Raw genomic sequence first — 17,938 nt, 5'->3', positions numbered from 1 at the left:
TCACTGATAGCAAACTGAATCCAATTAGTCGTGATAGTAATGATATCAAAGAATGGTTTATCTAGACGATATTTTGCATCTCTTTATGATGTAGCGTTTAAACTGTAACACTCGTTTCGCAAATTTATTTTATTGCACGAGCATTGCCTTCTTAAAATTACACACGCCATTTAATACATTTATATATTTAACAAAAGGATTTGGGTGAGCATTGTAATTATCTTTTTATTTAGAATTTCTTTTTAAAAGTCTAGCCGATTCCTTGTGTAATTTTTTTCTTTCTATTCAGTCCAATTTGTTTAGGCCTATAGTTTTAATTATTCTAGCAATATATTCATCTTTTTCCATGCCCTCCTCTCAAAAAAAAAAATATTCATGAATTATTTCGCCCATTAGAAGAAATGAATAAATTCGTCCTGATCTTGAGGTAGGCTAGTAGGCTATACAGCTCACAAATACAACAGCTTTCAATCGTGCGGTTATTTTTTCCCCATCAACTTCATAAAATCGACGGAAAAGATTTATCTCACGTGTAAATAACGTGTCTGTCAGCGACCAAATGAGCTTTATGCGAGTTAATTGGTCCAACTGAAATCATGTCAAAATCTGATAATCTAAAATGCAATATAGCTGCAACTTTTGCATTTACACGAATACGAAGCAAATTACAGTCTTGAGTTTGTATACTGGCTTGCAATTGCTCTTTAAAAACATTTAGGTTTGCTTCAGAAATAAATATTTTTTATCGAAAAAAATCGTGGTTTTCAATTGTTAGATTTTTAACCATCTAATTATTTTTCTCAAATAAACTCATGCGCGAGCAAATTTTATTACAAGCAAAAACGAATCAAGTTGTAGTCAATTTGTCAAAAAAAAAAACCTTTGCTCTCTTCTCTACCCTTCTCAAAGACCATCAAATTAGATTTTTACAAACGAAAAATATAAATCAAAGTTAAATTACTGTTATATTTAGGTTTATTTACTAATTTCACAAATCGAGATGTCAATATTTTAATTGAATAGCGAAACGTCTAAATGTTGCTCATCCAGATCAGACTTCAATATGCAAAGTAATCTTTAATTCAATTTTCAATCTACATTGAGTTTTCGCCTGCATTAACTTTTACCTGTCTCACCTGCCCTATATATATATAGCCTATATATATATATATATATATGTGTGTGTGTGTGTGTGTGTGTGTGTGCGTGCAAATTGAAGGTCTCTCCTCGCCCACTAAGTATAAATACTCTTTTTCGAAGTTATAGTGGCAAATCTGCAAAGCAACGTAAATGATCCATTACACCGATAAACAGCATATTCACGTAGGCTATCTAAGCAATAGAAAAGTGTTGTTTTACCGTGAGCGCCGTCCTGAAGCCCCAGCAGTGCTGCGGTGAGAGAGGGATGAGGATGAGGGTGAGACACGAGCGATCCTACCAGCAGATGGGGGCTGTTCCTTGTTTCTCGCGTGAGTGTCAATTACGACAAATCCTGCGCGAGCACTGAGTACATCAATTGTATTACGCACAAGGCCCCTTTCGGGATGTGTTGGTAAAGGATAGATAGAGATTTTCTCTGTGTATTTTCTTAACGTTAAAACATTAACTTCATTAAGCAGTTTTCTCACCTTGAGATCATGCATGACGAGGGTTCTTCCCTAGATAGATAGATAGATAGATAGATAGATAGATAGATAGGTAGATAGATAGATAGATAGATAGATAGATAGATAGATAGATAGATAGATAGATAGATAGATAGATAGATAGATAGATAGATAGATAGATAGATAGATAGATAGATGGATAGATGGATAGATGGATAGATAGAAGCTAGGGGTGAAATTATCATACTTGGCAACCTTTGAAGTGACATTAGAAATTGTTAGACTGTTTTCCCCATAATTATTTTATATTTTCCACACAGTTTTGACAGAGCTGATATCATCTGAATCAGCAGGTTCTTGATTAGTTTGATATGCAAGATCCAAGCTTTTCATCTAAAAAAAAAAAATATCTAGGCAAGTCGACAGAAAGAGTTGCAACACATTCTAATGTATTTGCTGTTTTGAATTAAAATGTTTAGCATTTAATGGGGGGATGGCTTAAATAATTATTTGATTATCACAATAAATTCATTGAAAACTGATGTCTATGTTTTACAACCCATCTGGTGGGGTCGGTTGTAACAGCAGCATTCTTTGTACTCGATATTAATTTGCACAATTTAGGAATAAGATTAGTATAATTAAGAATAAAAGAGTGTTACAGATACAGACACTGAACCAAAATGCTTTACTCCCAGTCTCATAATGCAACCATAACATTTTAAAAGCATCAGTTGTAATTAAATGGCAAATAATTTTAAATTGCAGACTGGGAAGGCATCGTTCAACCAAAGACAACAAAACAAATGTAATATAATGCACATCTTAGTGACAACACTTCAGATTAATTTAATTTAATAGCTGAAAAAACATGGATTTACCTTAAGATAATCGTTGGGCTGTTGACTCTGGGAAATCTGCTGTTATAAAAAAAAAAAAGGCAAAAATACAACCTATATGTGCTCCAGGTCCTCTGTGCTTGTTCTTTATTTTGTGGAGTTAGTACACTAAAGCTTTTAGAGGGAGTTGTTTGCTCTATTGTGGGGAAACATACTTAAACTTTAAAAAGTGTGAATTGTCCAAGACAAAAACATCAAAAATCTGCTCTCCAAATCTTTGAAACACACAGAGCCATAACATACAATGCATTACCATCCTAAATACTGCAAATCAACTGATACAGAAACATGGCTGACTGAAGAATGGAAAGTGTTTTTGATACTTTTAAATAAGCTGTTGGAGTAAGGAGAAAGCCATCTCATCTTGAGAGCTTGGCTTACAAGCAACATTTCATGCCATGCAAGTCAAAGGGGAGGAGACTTAGGCATTACACAAAAAGACCTTAAAATGAAAACTGCAGTAACGTTACTAAAAACGCACTACTAATTTTCTCAGGCTCAGTTGCTGCTGACCAAGTCATACAAATCCATTGTTACAACATCTATCAAATGTAAAAATAGCCATTATCATCTTGAATAATCCTAATACTTTAGCATGTCTCATTGATAATGTCTAAAAAAAAAATGGCAGGATACTGACTGTTACACAAGAATCATGTCCATTTATGAACCATATGTGACGGCTGAATCACGAAACTAATATTTACAAACTGAAGATGGACAACGATTTCTCCAGAGTCGTCGCATTGCACTTTTTTAAGAAGCAACAAAGCCACAGAGCAGATGCTCCTCACCGGTGTTTCGTGCTTTGCTTCGAAGAGGGGACGTTCAGTCTAGCGTGCCTGATGAGAATTTAGCTGCTGTTAAAAATCTCTCTTTCTCTCTCTCACTTTCCCTCCCTCCTCACCCCATTTCTCTTGATGCTGAGCCCTGCTCTGCTGATGCAAGAATCACAACTCCCCGTGTTGACAGATGGAGGATGGCTCCATAGCACATAGCCCGTCCCAACAGTCCAACTGCTGCCTAACCAACAGTTTTTTTCGCTTCTCCACCTTTTTTCCTTTTCTTGTTTTTAAAGCTGCATTATTCAAGCACCATTATCCTGAATTGACTTGACCCATATAAGTTTTCCTCCATTACAGTGTTTGCAGGCAGTACTATATTGATATTCATCAAACATTCTGGTTAGGGTCTGTTCTAAATTCAAACCTAAGTATTAAACCAACCCCTTTACTCTAAAGACTGTTCTTTTGCTGTCTTGCAAGCACTTGCTTCAAGATTTATCAATTATTATTTCAATTATATAAATGTATAATTTTTCATTACCATCTAAGGGTGTGTTTCAATTAGCTACCTAGTTCAGTAGTCACTGCACTGGCCAGGGAGTCAGGCATTACATGTTCCATTGTCAAAATCTCTCCAGTGTATCGAAATGGTTGCGCTGCAGAAAACGCCACAAAGCACTGTAAAAAAAGAGAGAGCACTGGGTGCTCATTATGTTCTCTTACCAGTATTGTCGACATGTTTTTTATTGTCTCTCAATCAGACAAAAATGGAGGGCGAGTGCATATTTTATGATGTCACTGTAGATGCAAAATAAACATAAATAATATCAGAAGGATATACAGCGATGTTGTAAATAAATAAACTAATTTTAAAGCATGCCCATAGAATTGTTTGCAGGCAATTGATTCATTAGTGTCCCAATGTTCAGAGCTATTGCCCAAATTCATTTTCACAATATACTGGTTCATGACAGGGAACCATGCTTCCCAGCAATTCATATTTTGTATGTCTCCCTATTATAACACCTGATTCTACAACTTACCAGCTCATTAGTAAAGGCCCCATGACATAAATTGTGTCTGTATAAGGAGACATCCAAAGTGTGTACCATTGGGGTACTCCAAGAACAAGTTTGGGAAACAGCGATCTAAATCAGTGTTTCTCAACTCCAGTCATCAGTACTCATCTCCAAGGATGTTTTAGATGTCTCCCTAGTCTCAACACTAAGACACTTTAGTTGACTCAAGTGTTTTAAAAAAGGAGACCTCTAAAATGCTCTGGTAGGTGGGTCCCCAGGACAGGAGCTGAGAAACACTGATCTGAGGGTATGTTTACACGACACCATTTTCAACTGAAAACTTTTTATGCGTTTGGCCGTTCATTTACATGACAATGGGGTTTTGGGGGCCTGAAAACGCAAGCTTTTGAAGAAGGGTTTCAAAGTGCAAGGTTTTGAAAAATTACTTTCCCCTTTGCATGTAAACAACAAAAACGTGAATTTGTGAAAAAGGTGGTCATGCACATGTTTATTACATGTTCACACATGTGTATTACATGTTTGCGGGGTGTTTCTTAACAAAGTGACATCTCTAACTACTGGCCTGGCATGCAAAATACAGCCTTTTTAGTCATTTTTGCAGATCCATGTGAACAGGGATAGTTTTGACAGTGTTGTCATCTGTTTTTAGTATATTGCTGTCGTGTAAACATACCCTAAATCATGTCTATAACAGTGGTTCTGAACCCTGTTCCTGAAGCCCCGCCAACATTGCACATTTTGAATGTCTCCCTAATAAAACATCTGATTCAGGTCATCAGCTCATTAGAAGAGACTTCAAGATCTGAAATGGGCATGTAAGACAAAGCCACTGGTCTACAACAACAAATGTCATTAAGTTGTAGCAAGAGATGTGTACAACTCATATCAAAATACATTTTACTTTTTTGTGGAGTAAACTTCTGCTACCATTCTGTTGGCAAAGAGGAGTTCTTTAAAGAGTTGCCCTTACCTATTAGCACAAGTCATTTAGCACCATCACACAACATTTTGGTATTTTTTGGTGGTTTTAATTACATCGGGCAATCAGGACAACTGGATTTGCAAGCTATGGTGGGAATGGAAGGTGTCAACACCACATTGCAGAGATCATGCTGGCTGATCTAGAGATCATTCCTTACCCTTTCACACTAGGCAAAGTTAAGGTTTTTCACTGAATGAGTTGACCACCTGATCCAGCCTGAACGGTGCCACATATGGCATGATATGGCCAGACGGTCTGGCTGGAACACTGGGAGAGGTCTTGGGGAGATGCCCTACTGTTTTGTGTGGCTATTTACAGCCCTGTCCAAAGGAATCTGGCCCTGTGACTGTCAGTCAGATGTGGTGAGATTTTTCAGGAGCACTGGTGCAACCACAGGGAAGCCAGTTGTCCATCTGACCACTTTGGTAAGGCTTCAGCCCCAAGGCTGAATGACATTGTCTCTGTTGCATGACCAGACGGGCAGCTCGGCTACAGCTTGATTCAACACACACACAAACACTGCCAACAACGGCGCTATGGACCACACACCCACGCGCACTGAGAGGGACAGCCCAGATGCTGAAACTGATTTTCCAGCCATCACTCGGCTGACATCCGTTCCTCTCAGCCAACGCGTGTCATCTTCTGCCTGGCCTGGACGCTTGAATGGCGGGGAGCGGCAGTGGTCCGTGGTGTGGCTGAGGGTGCAAGGGTTTGCCCCCAGTCCCCATGAGCTGGAAAGGATGGACCTGGACTAGTGATGCATTTGGATGCTGGACCAGGCAGACTGTCCCCTTGCCTCTAGAAAAGTGGCAGTGCATGGACTCTGCTGTAGCATATGCTGTGGCTGAAGGTCAGGTGACGGACTCCAAAGCTCTGCAGATGCAGGAATTGTAGCCCCCACAGCAGCTTGGGTGGATTTCAATTCAGAGGGAATTATCGGTGAGAGAGCTTAGTGTGATTGAAGCCAGAACCCAGGTTTGTCTGACCTTAACGACATGCAGATGAAACAAAGGTAAATTTGAGATGCGGAGAATGACAATATGAAAAATATGATGGTTAAAACAGGCTGAAAGATTCTTGCAATAAACTACTGATTTTACGTTAAATCTCTAACCTTCGGCCGACTTGTACATGCACAATTAACTGACAGAGGAAATAAACAGATCTCACCAGATGCTCAGGTTCGATACCAAAGGAATCTCCTGGATGGAGATGCTGCTCAAGCATAACCAGTTTCCTCTATTTCCAAGGAAATCCCTCGAGGTTTTAGACTCATTTTCCCTTTCCTTACTCTCATGTTTTCTTGTTCAGTTGTTATGATTCCCACACCTGATCCCAGCACATGACAAGACTAGCGAGTGCATGGCTTGTGAGTTGTTTGCTAAAGCAAGTTTTCTTGAAATCTGTCTGTGCTCTGAGGGACTGAGCATTGTGTAGCGTTTGCATCTCAGTCACCAAATACTGAGAAACAGAGAAAGAAGGGACAGAAAGGGAAAAAGAGAACGACAACACTATGCGATCTCTGAAGTCATATGATGCAGAAGAATAAGGCAGACTTGAAAGTTGGCCTATTTCATGGTCAGGCACTAGGACTGGGAAGGGTCTTGAATGGCAATGCATCTACTTTAATGTGACAGACAAGTCCCTAGGCAAAACAAGCAGACCCGTGGCAGGCAGGCCCAGGTACTTGATGAGTGTGACACCTTTGCCATTCCACTGGAAATGTTGTTGCCGTACGCTCCGCTGCCTAATCTTAGGTTTTACCCAAATAAATTTGCCTCTCATCCGGACTGACGATGCCACAAGCCCCTCGCCTGCCTGTCCTCCCTGGAACTGTTGAGATCATGAATCTCCTTGTCGACGTTCACAGGGCCTTGCTCCTGATAAATGTGCACCCGCCTTGGGACCCTCCCGCCGCCTGATATCGTGCTCTGCGCCAGTCGGCAAAGCTGGGACAGAGCTCTGCCACACACACATTCCCGCATTCAGAGACCATTTCCTTGTTCCTGCCCTGCGATGCTGTGTGACAGGTTGGATGGCCAGTGCCTGGGGCAAAATCTTACTCGGCTTTGCATATCTACAGACGAAGTATCATGTCAACACAATGACTGCACATGATTATAAATGAAGAAATATCTAATAATAATTGTGTGATCTGTGTACTTACAGTGTTTGTGCTGAAATCACAGTTTTAGTATCGGAAAAAGACCAGAGTATCAATCTCAGTTAGCCACAGGGACATATGATTCAGACAGGGAGATATGAAGATGCATAATGACCAGGAGGTACCACACTAACAACTAAAATACATATATGTATTTTGCTAGTTTTTTTATCTACATGAATAATAACTTCATTATTATATCCAATTAAACAATACTTTATGGTGAAATACACACACAAAAACCATAGGGTCTATGGAAAAATAAAGGACCTTTAGTGGGCCCTCACAGGGCCTTGACAGCAACCCTGTGTATGTATGTAAATTGTACATGCTATACCAAAAATAAGAGATCTGTTGAAGCAAAATTATTTGTTGCATAAAACATGGAACAACTAAAAGAGAACTAAAGGGGAAGTAATTTTAATTAGTTTAAATTACATATAACAACTCAAACGTCTGTGAACTCTTGTGTATATTTTCTTTATAATTTCCTATATATTTTTTATGAGAAATTAAGTCTTTGATTGTATTTAACGTCAACACACATTTATAAGAGGACTTTATTCTCCATTGTGTTTTCTTGGTCGAACATTTGCAGGGAGGAAGTACGTAGTCAGAATTGACAGATGTCAAAATTATGATCGCCTGTAACCATATGAATATTCATGACCGCAAAAAATTCCCGCTTGTGAAATTCATCTGACAGAGGAGCACACCAACTCCTGTAAGTCAAATCACAGTGGATAGATGTGATTCAAACCATTTCCTGCAGTGTGGGTTGCACATCTGGTGTAGCGTATTTCATCATTTTAAACAGTGTAAGACGAATGTGCATTAAAAGAAGTCCAAATTCAATACAGGAGCACACAAAATGAGCTGTTCAGCCCATCTTAACATTTACTGCTATACATAAAACAAAGAGTTGAAGGTTTTCTTCTTAGCAGGATCCTCAACATTAATTTGCCCGTATGGACACTGTCGGAAAAAACAAGAAGTTTAGAGTTAACAAATGGTACTGTAAAGTTAAAAAATAATTAATATAATGTGGACAGTTTGCTTTTTATTATGTATTGTGGGTTACTGACAGAATGGATTTCTCCTGTCTCAGCAACATGTAATCCATAAAAAATCAACTAAATTTCACTCTAAATAAAAAATACTTACTATAAAATTAATACAATACTGACTGACATTTTCTTTCAGTCCTCTTGTAAAGATACACGAGTAAAATATGAAGCTTACATGTCTACAGGCAGTCCCACAGCATCTTCCTCTTTTCCTATGGGCAAACTCAGTGAACACACTGTAGCCGGTTATAGGGTCAATGTATGTTCTTTTCTGATTCTGTGAACAGATGCAATTTGCAGATGATCATGTGTTTGTAAATGCTCAAATTTGATAATTTTTTATAAGGATCAGTGTTCCGTAAATAACATATTTCAGGGTAAAATATTAAGCTACTAAATGATTATAATAAATAAACTTTATTCTAATACATTTTTCATCCACTTTACTCCCTAGAAATGTAACAATTCATTAATGAAAATACACCATAAACACAATGCAAATGTGTTTCTTAAGCATCATTTCTGACTCTTCCTCAGAGAGCGTTGGCTTCATCTATGACAGCCTTCGACGCCAAAAGGGCCCTAGGCGCTTTTTGTGGCATGCCATTTCAGATGCCATCCTTTGGCTCCATAGTGAAGCTGACACTGTCTGTGCATCCTCCAACTCTACGGGTCTTCCATAACTTTCTCTCGGCCATCAAACTACATAGTTCCTGACAGCCAAAAGGAACATTCAAAAATGACCCAGTCTTCCACACACTTAAGTAGCCTTAGTAGTCTGTAAGTTAGAGGTCTAGTGTGTTCTTTTTAGTTACCTAAGAATGTAAAAATATCTTTGGAATTACAAAATGTAGAATCTTCAATGGAAGGAATGCCTAGTTGCTAATATTGAACCATCTGTGTTGGTTAGGTTCCCTCACATAGGTCACTGACTCAGGTTTGTGTATCTACACGAGTTTCTTTAAATGTGACACCAGCTGCTAGAAGTGCAGTTTTATAAGCGTTTGATTTTGCTCTTACCTTGCATGCGTCCAGATGGAGTTTATAAATTAATCTGTCGTCATCTGAAAACGTGCTTGTTTCATGTGACGCGGTTGTGTTTTTATCGTGAGAATTCGAATTTGATTCGCTCTCGCGTGCACTGCAATATGAACGCGGCGTTCTCTTATTGTACACCTCATTTAATATTATTATATTCGTTCGACTGCGTTTAAAACTGGTTAATCTTAAAAGTATACATGAACCGAGATGCCGCATAACTCGTGATAACAAGGACAACTAAAATGTCCTGTTACGACGTTGCTTGCAGACAAATGCAAACTTCTGAACAGCTGCCTACAGAACAAAATGGTATTGTTGTTCAAAGAACTGTATTCACACTCTGCTCTGCTGTCAATAAATGTTAAAAACCACCAAACAAAACACCACTGTGTTCTTCCTCATTGTGCTTTTCATGTTCTGAAACAGTGGCGTTCACAAGATGCATTTAAGCGCCCCCTCTGTTGGACAGTAGAACTACAGCAGGGGAAAGTGTGTGTTGCAAAAAAAACTTTTTTATTATGAAGTACATTATGTGAAGGCAGCTGAGCTACATTAAAGACTGTCGAAAATTCCCGCGGTTATCGAGGTGAAAAAATACAGTTCACGACGACACACATGCCCCTTTATAAGTTTTCTCAATGAAATCTGCATATTATAGTTTCTTTCAACTAAATTCAATGCTGATTAATTTAAACAATCATGAAATCGATAACAATTCTTTAAAAAGTAAACGTAAAAGGTAACATAGCCTAAAAAATCTGGTCTCCATACAGTTGTTTTTGCCAACACATTTTGTAATTAGCAATTATATAAATAAAATTGATTAGGCCTATATAAATTATTACATAGAATATTATGTATTATTATTATATAAATTTATTATAAATATTACAATTAAATTCATGCCATTATATATAAATTATATATTTGTGACATTTAAAACACATGACAGCTTGCCCCAATAAAAATGTGATACATTTCACTGACTTGACATTTATGAAGAACTTCCTTGTTCTAAGAACATGCAGTTCATGAATATAGTTCATCAGCCAGCATTAAATAGTTGACTTTTGCCTGTTTAACTGCATATTACATGATACCTACTATTACAGGCTTGCACATTAAATTCCTTAGAATAGAATATAGTAAAGTGCGCTTATTCATCTTACTGGGGCAGAAGGATAAACAATGAAAAAGAGTAAAAAAAGGAGTCACAAACAGATCAGCAGAGATAACAGCAGTTCCCATTGAAATGACAAGCCAGTGACATGTATAGTAGCAGAGTCCCCTTCAATAACCACCACAATTTCCCCCGCAGGAAATAGAATTGCAACAGGTTTAAATGACTAGGCTATGACCCATAAGAAACACAAGCTATTTTTTTAAACAAGTGGGTGGTGTGAATTTATACTTCCTTTGCTTTAGCCAACCACTAGAAATTGAGTGTTTACCTTATAAACAGGTCCTGTTTTGTACAGGCCTATTTTTAAACCTTATGTTCACATTCCTCTTCAGAAACATTTAAGGATGTAATAATATAAAGAAGGTATTTGCAAACCATAGGCTAAATGCATAGTATGCAAGCTATCATCAGTAGACCAGACATGCAAAAAAAAAAAAAAAAAAAAAGCGCTGAACTGAAGGATGCAATTAAAGGGACAGTTCACACACAAAAAATGACATTTTACTCATCCTCATGTTGTTCCAAAACTTAATGACTTACTTTCTTCTGTGGAACACAAAAACAGATCAGGTATATTAAGTAAGGAAGGCTAACTAAAGTATTAAGGACTGACAGGCTGTCACCATTCCCTTCAATACTGAAATGGAGACTGGTGCTGTCATTCCGCCTGTCATCTTAGTTTATATTCCACAGCAAAAATAAACTCATACAGGTTTGAAACAACAAGAGGGCGAGTAAATAATGACGAAGTGTTCATTTCTTGCAATCACAATCCCACTGAAATACACACACGCGCACGCGCGCATATTGGCGTGACCCAGGTGCTTCCTGGTGCTTCACTGCAGGATCACAGCCTGGGGAACCGAAACGGTCAGCAGCGCGTCTAGGAAGCGTCAGCGGGGAGCACGCGCGCCGACAGATAGAGGAATGCAGCAGTTTCCGCGACCGTCCGTCAGGTAGCCGCGGATCCAGAAGGTTCGCAGGCAGCGCGCGTGACGGTGTTTTATTTTCCCGCCGTCGGCGCGAGCTGCTGCTGACGCGATGCTTTAGCCATGGACAGCAGGATAAAGTAAGTGCACATTTATTTACCTTACACATTCCTCTGGTTTGTCGCGGTACGCGTTATCAGTCTCCGTAAATAAAAGTCTCTCATACGGTCAAAATGAAGATAGCGGCTATTGTAAATCCGTTAGTTAGCTAATTTGGCTAATGAGAGGAGATGACAGGTCCAGCTGACCGGTTAGCTGTTTACCTCAGACATGCTAACTAGCCTAGCCGCATTCCTCTACAGACATTTAAACTTGACAGCTGCACATATTTAATTTAGCTCGAATCAAACGCCGTTAACATCTCGTTCTATTAACATTATGGATTTGTACTGTAATTATTATGACTATATTGCGATTTCTCAAGAGAAAACTGACTAACGTTAACATACTTTAGTCTCTATGACATGTCGAGCTTTTAAAGGGATAACGTTAGTTAACTCAAATTTAACATTAAATCGTGTAGCCTATAACTTTTTCTTCAGTGGAACACAAGCAGATGTTAGGATGTTGGAAAATATGCAATAATAGTGAATGGAGACTGAGACTGTTATTTTCCTGTCATCGACAGAAGAATGAAAGTTACATTGGTTTGGAAAGAGTAAATAATATCAAAATGTTAGTTTATAAGTGAACTGTTCCTTTAACAGTCTCAAAGAGTTGTTAAATTAAGTTGTTAAGTTAGTGAATTGGGCTTGTTTTTCCTCTTTCAGCGAGAATCCTGGGAGAACATTTGATTTGGCACTTCAGGTTGCATGTCCAGCGTCTGAAAATGAAGGTGAGCCTTCATTTCTAAATATTTATGTTTTGCATATGCAAGTGTGTTTTAAACAGACCTGTGCCTTTTTTTTGTCTCCAAAACACACAAGTATTTACATTAGACAGACTTTGTTGAACCTCTATTTTAAATTACTTTTTGGTATTTTCCTAGCTTGTCAGCATACTTGAAATGGCATGAAAGGCATCCAGGCTTATAATGTTGCACTGCTCATATTTCATGGCTTTTAAGTCATAATGTTTGGCATCATTGTCCAAATGAAGTTTGTTTATAATTTTGTCTTAGTTGTAGTTTTTGATGACATATACAATCTTTTCTGTTTTTGTATATTGGAAAATGTGACAACTGAGAGGCTGTTTACATGACACCGTTTTCAACTAAACTAAAATGGAAAACATTTTATGCGTTTTGGCCATTCTTTCACACGACAATGGCGTTTTGAGGGACTGAAAATGAAACGGGAGACAGGTGCAACAAGTTTTTAAAACCGATACCGTTTTGCCTCCGTGAAATTACAAAAGCGCAAATTTGTGAAAACGGTGACGTCATGCGTATTACGTGTTCGGTCTAGGCGCATAGTTTTACTTTACAAAGTGATATCGCCAACTACTGGCCTGGCATGAATACTACAGCGTTTTTAATCGTTTTCAGTAGCGTGATTTTTTTTCCCCCAAACCACTTCAGCGAAAATCCCGCCCTGCAGCCGATTCTAAAGTTTTCATTGGTCATGTCAATCACTGTACAGATTGCCTACACCAAACACTGATCCCTAAACCTACCCGTCACTGTAACCTAAACCAATGAAATCGGCTGGAGGGCGGGATTTTCGCTGAAGTGGTTTGGGAAAAAAAATCACGCTTTTCAGTAGTATGTTCCTGGACAACCGGAGGCTGCAGTTTCAGGACCCCAGTTCTAGGACCGCAGTTCTAGGACCCTAGTTTTTTGTGACAGCGCCACCTACCGAACTGGATGATATAGTGGCACCTGCGGTTTCAGGACCGCAGTTCTAGGAGTGGTTTAGTTTGTACATAGTATCAAGATCCACCTATTATCTTAAGTCTTGTTAGAAAGGAAAAAAAAATATATATATATATATTTAACAAATAAGATGGAATAGAAAAGCTCCTGCAGCAGGTGGATTAGAGCAAGTAGCATCAAGCTACATTACACAATTTAAAAGATTAATATTACACTTTGACTTAAAGCTCACTTTGAACCACCATCGAGTATTTGTATCATATTCCGGTCGCGGTTTAAAATGGAAAAAAATGTTGAAATATGTTATATTTAGTATTTTATATGCAGCTAATGGCTACACCTTGCTTAGCAATACTGTACACATTCTTTATTCATATGATAATATCCAAAATCACACAAAAATCACACACAAACCACATATACTCGAAATCGTGCATTTATTAGCTTCTTGTTTCAGGTGAAGAGAGTGTCTTAGCTTTGTTATCATGGAGGTCAGAATGAGAAAGTGTACACAGCATACACAGGAGCGCGTCGTGCAGAAGGGCAGGATTAATTGTCACGTTCAATCACGTGAGATGATTGACAGCTGTACAGCGAATTAGAGAGCGCTGAGATCATAACTGACGCAAATCAGGAAGAGGAGACACAGATTTCGCTGTTTGAGCTTCAGATCGCATAATTTAGTGGAAAATGAATAGAAATTTTAGTCTGTATGACAAAATATTTTACAAACATGTGATGATAAATCATTATTTCTCCAAATATGCGCACCATTGGACTAAGAGCCCTGGCGGATGCTGTATATTGCATGTATGTGAACACAAATAAACCGGAGAAGAGGTGAATGACTGCTTTAGTGTTGGGGAAGTTACTTTTAAAAAGTAGTGTAACTCGTTACTCGTTACTTCTTTAAAAAAGTAATCCGTTACTTTACTTAGTTACCCCATATAGAAAGTAACTTTTTACGTTACTCGTTACTTTTACGTTACTTTTATGTTGCTTGTCTTTGGGCAGAACCCTATATCTGTTCCTAAATGTGTAGGCCTACATAAAGTTCTACTATGCATAATGCCATATATAATGCCATAAATGCATAATGCATTTATCAAAAAATGTAATATTTATGAAGAAATGCTGGTTAATGGATAGGCATATGCATGGGCGGCGCTAGGGAGGGGCTAGAAAGAAAGCTCCCAAGAAAGACCAAAGCACCCCGTTAGCACCCCCAAAAATCATTTCTGGAAGTAATTATATTCAGACTGTATTCTATGGAAGTCCTGAACCGCATGGTGAAGAAAAAAAAGAAAACTTATCTTGTTATTTAGACATAATAAGGGGACATTATAATCTAAGCCAAATTAAGCGTTCTTATAATGGTTTTCTATGTGAGGAAAATGCTTAACGTGTAATTAAACACGTTGCGTTCATATTCTGGGCTCATCTGATTTTTTGTACATAGTATAGATTTTATTATGATTTTAGTATCATAATGATTAATAAATGCACGCACAATTATCCGTGAACTTGATAAATGTTGCAGATATGTTTTACTATGCACGTAAACAAATGCCTTTCAACTGATGTGTGCAAAATTCAGAAGTAAATGAATGTGCAGCAAATATACAAATAGAGAGTCTGTAGGCCTACTATAGCCTACGTGTTGTAGCCATTAAATAAGCGCATTTAGTTTCATATTTGTTAAAATATTATAATGTTATTTTTTTTCCATCTATGCTGATTATGAAAAGTGAACAGCATGAGTAAGATGGATGCGCAATATATCGGGAGACATTGAGTCAATCAGACATGATTTTGACCACTTCATTAAGTTTTGTTTTGAAGAAAGCCTTTCTTTAAAGCGAATTTCGTTTTGTATAAATTGTATCTTAATTTTAATCAATTTTTTATCAACCAAATGCCTGCAAGTAAGAAGCAAATATAGGAGACAATATAATCATGGAAGCGCCGGCGTGGTCACTTGCATTGCACGTGAACTGGAGCATCTCATCATAAATTAACCGAAACTCAATGTATAGAATTTAAGCTTGAAATGTCTTTAAACGAAACAATTCAAAACGAAAAGAAATAGGCTACTCTCTGATTATGTAATCCATTATGTGCATTTCTCTCTGGGGTGTTCACTACGGAGATGGCGATCGCGGTCAAATCTATCAAATGACGGAGATCGCTGTCAAATCCCAGGGACAGATAATCTGTCCCTAGGGAAAGTAACGTTGCGCCGAATTGAAAAAGGAACTACGTTTCGTTACCAAATTTTCATTAGTAGCGCGTTACACTACTTTTTACCCGAAAAAGTAGTTACGTTACTGTAACGCGTTACTTTGTAACGCGTTACACACAACACTGTTTATGAGTGGTGATTTCTACCGCCGCGAAAGGGGTTAAATTAGTGTTTTTGGTGGTCCAGTTCGGTAGGTGGCGCTGTAACAGAAAACTAGTGTCCTGAAACGGCGGTCCTAGAACTGGGGTCCTGAAACTGCAGCCTCCGGTTGTGCAGGAATACCCTTCTCATCATTTTCACAGATCCGTGTGAACCGTGGAATGTTTTGGCAATGTTGTCTGTACACGAAAAATGCAAAGAAAAAACATTTTTTGTGTGTTTTTCGTGCATCGTGTAAATGTATCCTGAGACAAAAATAAAAGTAGAACCAGCTATTTTACTTCATTTTCTGAAAATTTGTAAAAACAAAATGGAAAATTGAACAAAAAAGGCTAATATACAAATTTGACAAAAGTTTCACTAAGGTTATCATCAATCATGATAAATATATCTAACTTTGTACCATCTAAAAGCCTTTATTGTAAAACTTTGACAGCTTTAAAAGTGTGACTTGTTTTTAGCTGATGTGCTTAGCTGGTTTCCATGCTTGAAATGGATGACTAAATGACATGTTTTGTGTCTGGGGATTCACGGGAAGGAAGTTATTGCTGATTCGTAGGCTGGTCAGATTCGCTTCTGATGGGCTGGCTTGTGTGCGTTTCCATTTTAGAGCAGCACTCACTTGGTTTGCATTTGCTTTGAGCTATTTAGAAATACCTGCAGATGCATTTTGGTGTAAGAAGAATTAGGTTAATGTGCTGTGATATCGATCTTGGTTTGTGAATCTGTCTGTATGCTTTGAGCTCTGCAAGGTTGAATAGAAACCACACATCTTTAACGGACCAGGTAACGACTGCTGTGCTCGTGCTGTGAAGTGAGACCATTATGAACCTTTATAGTAACAGAAAGAAACATTTTAATGTTTCAATTCAATGTGAGGTAAACGGATATGAAAACATTGCTTGTTATATGCAAGGCATATCTTATACCACAAATTTTTGTTCCTATCCTCATTCCTGAAACTATCATAACTCTTTTTGCTTGACATTGAAGGGGTGAGGAGCAGGTGTTTCACAGAGGCAGCTGTTGCTCTGACCGAAAAAGGAAAATATTCCCGGTCCAAAGTGAAAGTTGAAATAAGCTACAGTATAACCCACTTCCATCGTCATTATGTCGGTGTTCGTCTTATTTCCTGACCCCGACTGTCAGAACTGCAGCTTCATTCTAAGAGGCTTTAAGGCCAAACAGAAGTTCATCAAGGACAGGAAACAATTCAAGCCCGGGATAACATACACACGGCGTCAGCCGCATACGATATCTTGTCGCAAATTTAATGTTGTGGTTTACAAAATAACGAATCTTTTCCCATTTCCAGTTAAAGCATTTGATTGACTGCTCAGTTCTTGAGTTTCATGCTTTTCGTTCTGTTCAAACACGGTGGACCTGCGGGATAGCGCCTGAAACATATTTCTGTTGCCAAATGGGGTGATTCTAGAGCATTTGTGGTAATATGAGGCATTCAAGGGGATTCATTGAATCTCATCAGACATTCTGCCTCTCTACTCACCTCATGTGTCATCTAGTCTAATTTGATATTCGATCGGCCCAAATACAGGTCAGTTTCTCTTGAGGAAAAATGAAGTCAGACAAAATCAAGCGAACCTACAGGTACATTGCATTTAATTTTTATCCAAAGTGAGATAAATTGCATTTACGGTGTGCATTTCTTGGGAATCCAACCCATGATCTTGTGGTCTTGCTTTACTTTTGAGTTACAGGAACCACTGGCGAGATGTTTGTTTGTGTTCAGTTTGTGTTGTTGAGTTTATTACTAGATACCAGATTAGAGGAAACCACCCTTTGCTTTTGTGTCATCTTTCGTTTCCCTCTTTGTCCACACAAGTTTACTCTTGAGTGCATTTTCTAGTAGTGATGCATCTTAGTTTCAGAACATGTCACGTTATCCTGCTACTTTTTGTAGTGAGTTTTTTCAAATGCTTGAAAATAATTAGCCATATGATTTT

The 17,938-nt window shown here is 38.2% G+C and overlaps 1 protein-coding gene across 1 annotated transcript in view; it reads left to right on the top strand.

Annotated features, from left to right (window-relative positions):
- The first annotated feature begins 11,574 nt into the window (after positions 1 to 11,574).
- The window catches only part of dennd1b (DENN/MADD domain containing 1B), a 92,978-nt gene continuing 86,614 nt past the window's right edge, over positions 11,575 to 17,938 (top strand). The window contains exons 1-2 of the mRNA XM_056236849.1: positions 11,575 to 11,840; positions 12,531 to 12,595. Of these exons, the coding sequence (XP_056092824.1) occupies positions 11,824 to 11,840; positions 12,531 to 12,595 (82 nt within the window). The 5' untranslated portion in view covers positions 11,575 to 11,823. The remainder of the gene's footprint in view (positions 11,841 to 12,530; positions 12,596 to 17,938) is intronic.

The sequence above is a fragment of the Rhinichthys klamathensis genome, unplaced genomic scaffold (assembly GCF_029890125.1).
Source record: "Rhinichthys klamathensis goyatoka isolate OS25496 unplaced genomic scaffold, OSU_Roscu_1.1 h1tg000467l_1, whole genome shotgun sequence".
Lineage (NCBI taxonomy): Eukaryota > Metazoa > Chordata > Actinopteri > Cypriniformes > Leuciscidae > Rhinichthys > Rhinichthys klamathensis.
This window is presented reverse-complemented; position numbering and strand designations above follow the sequence as displayed.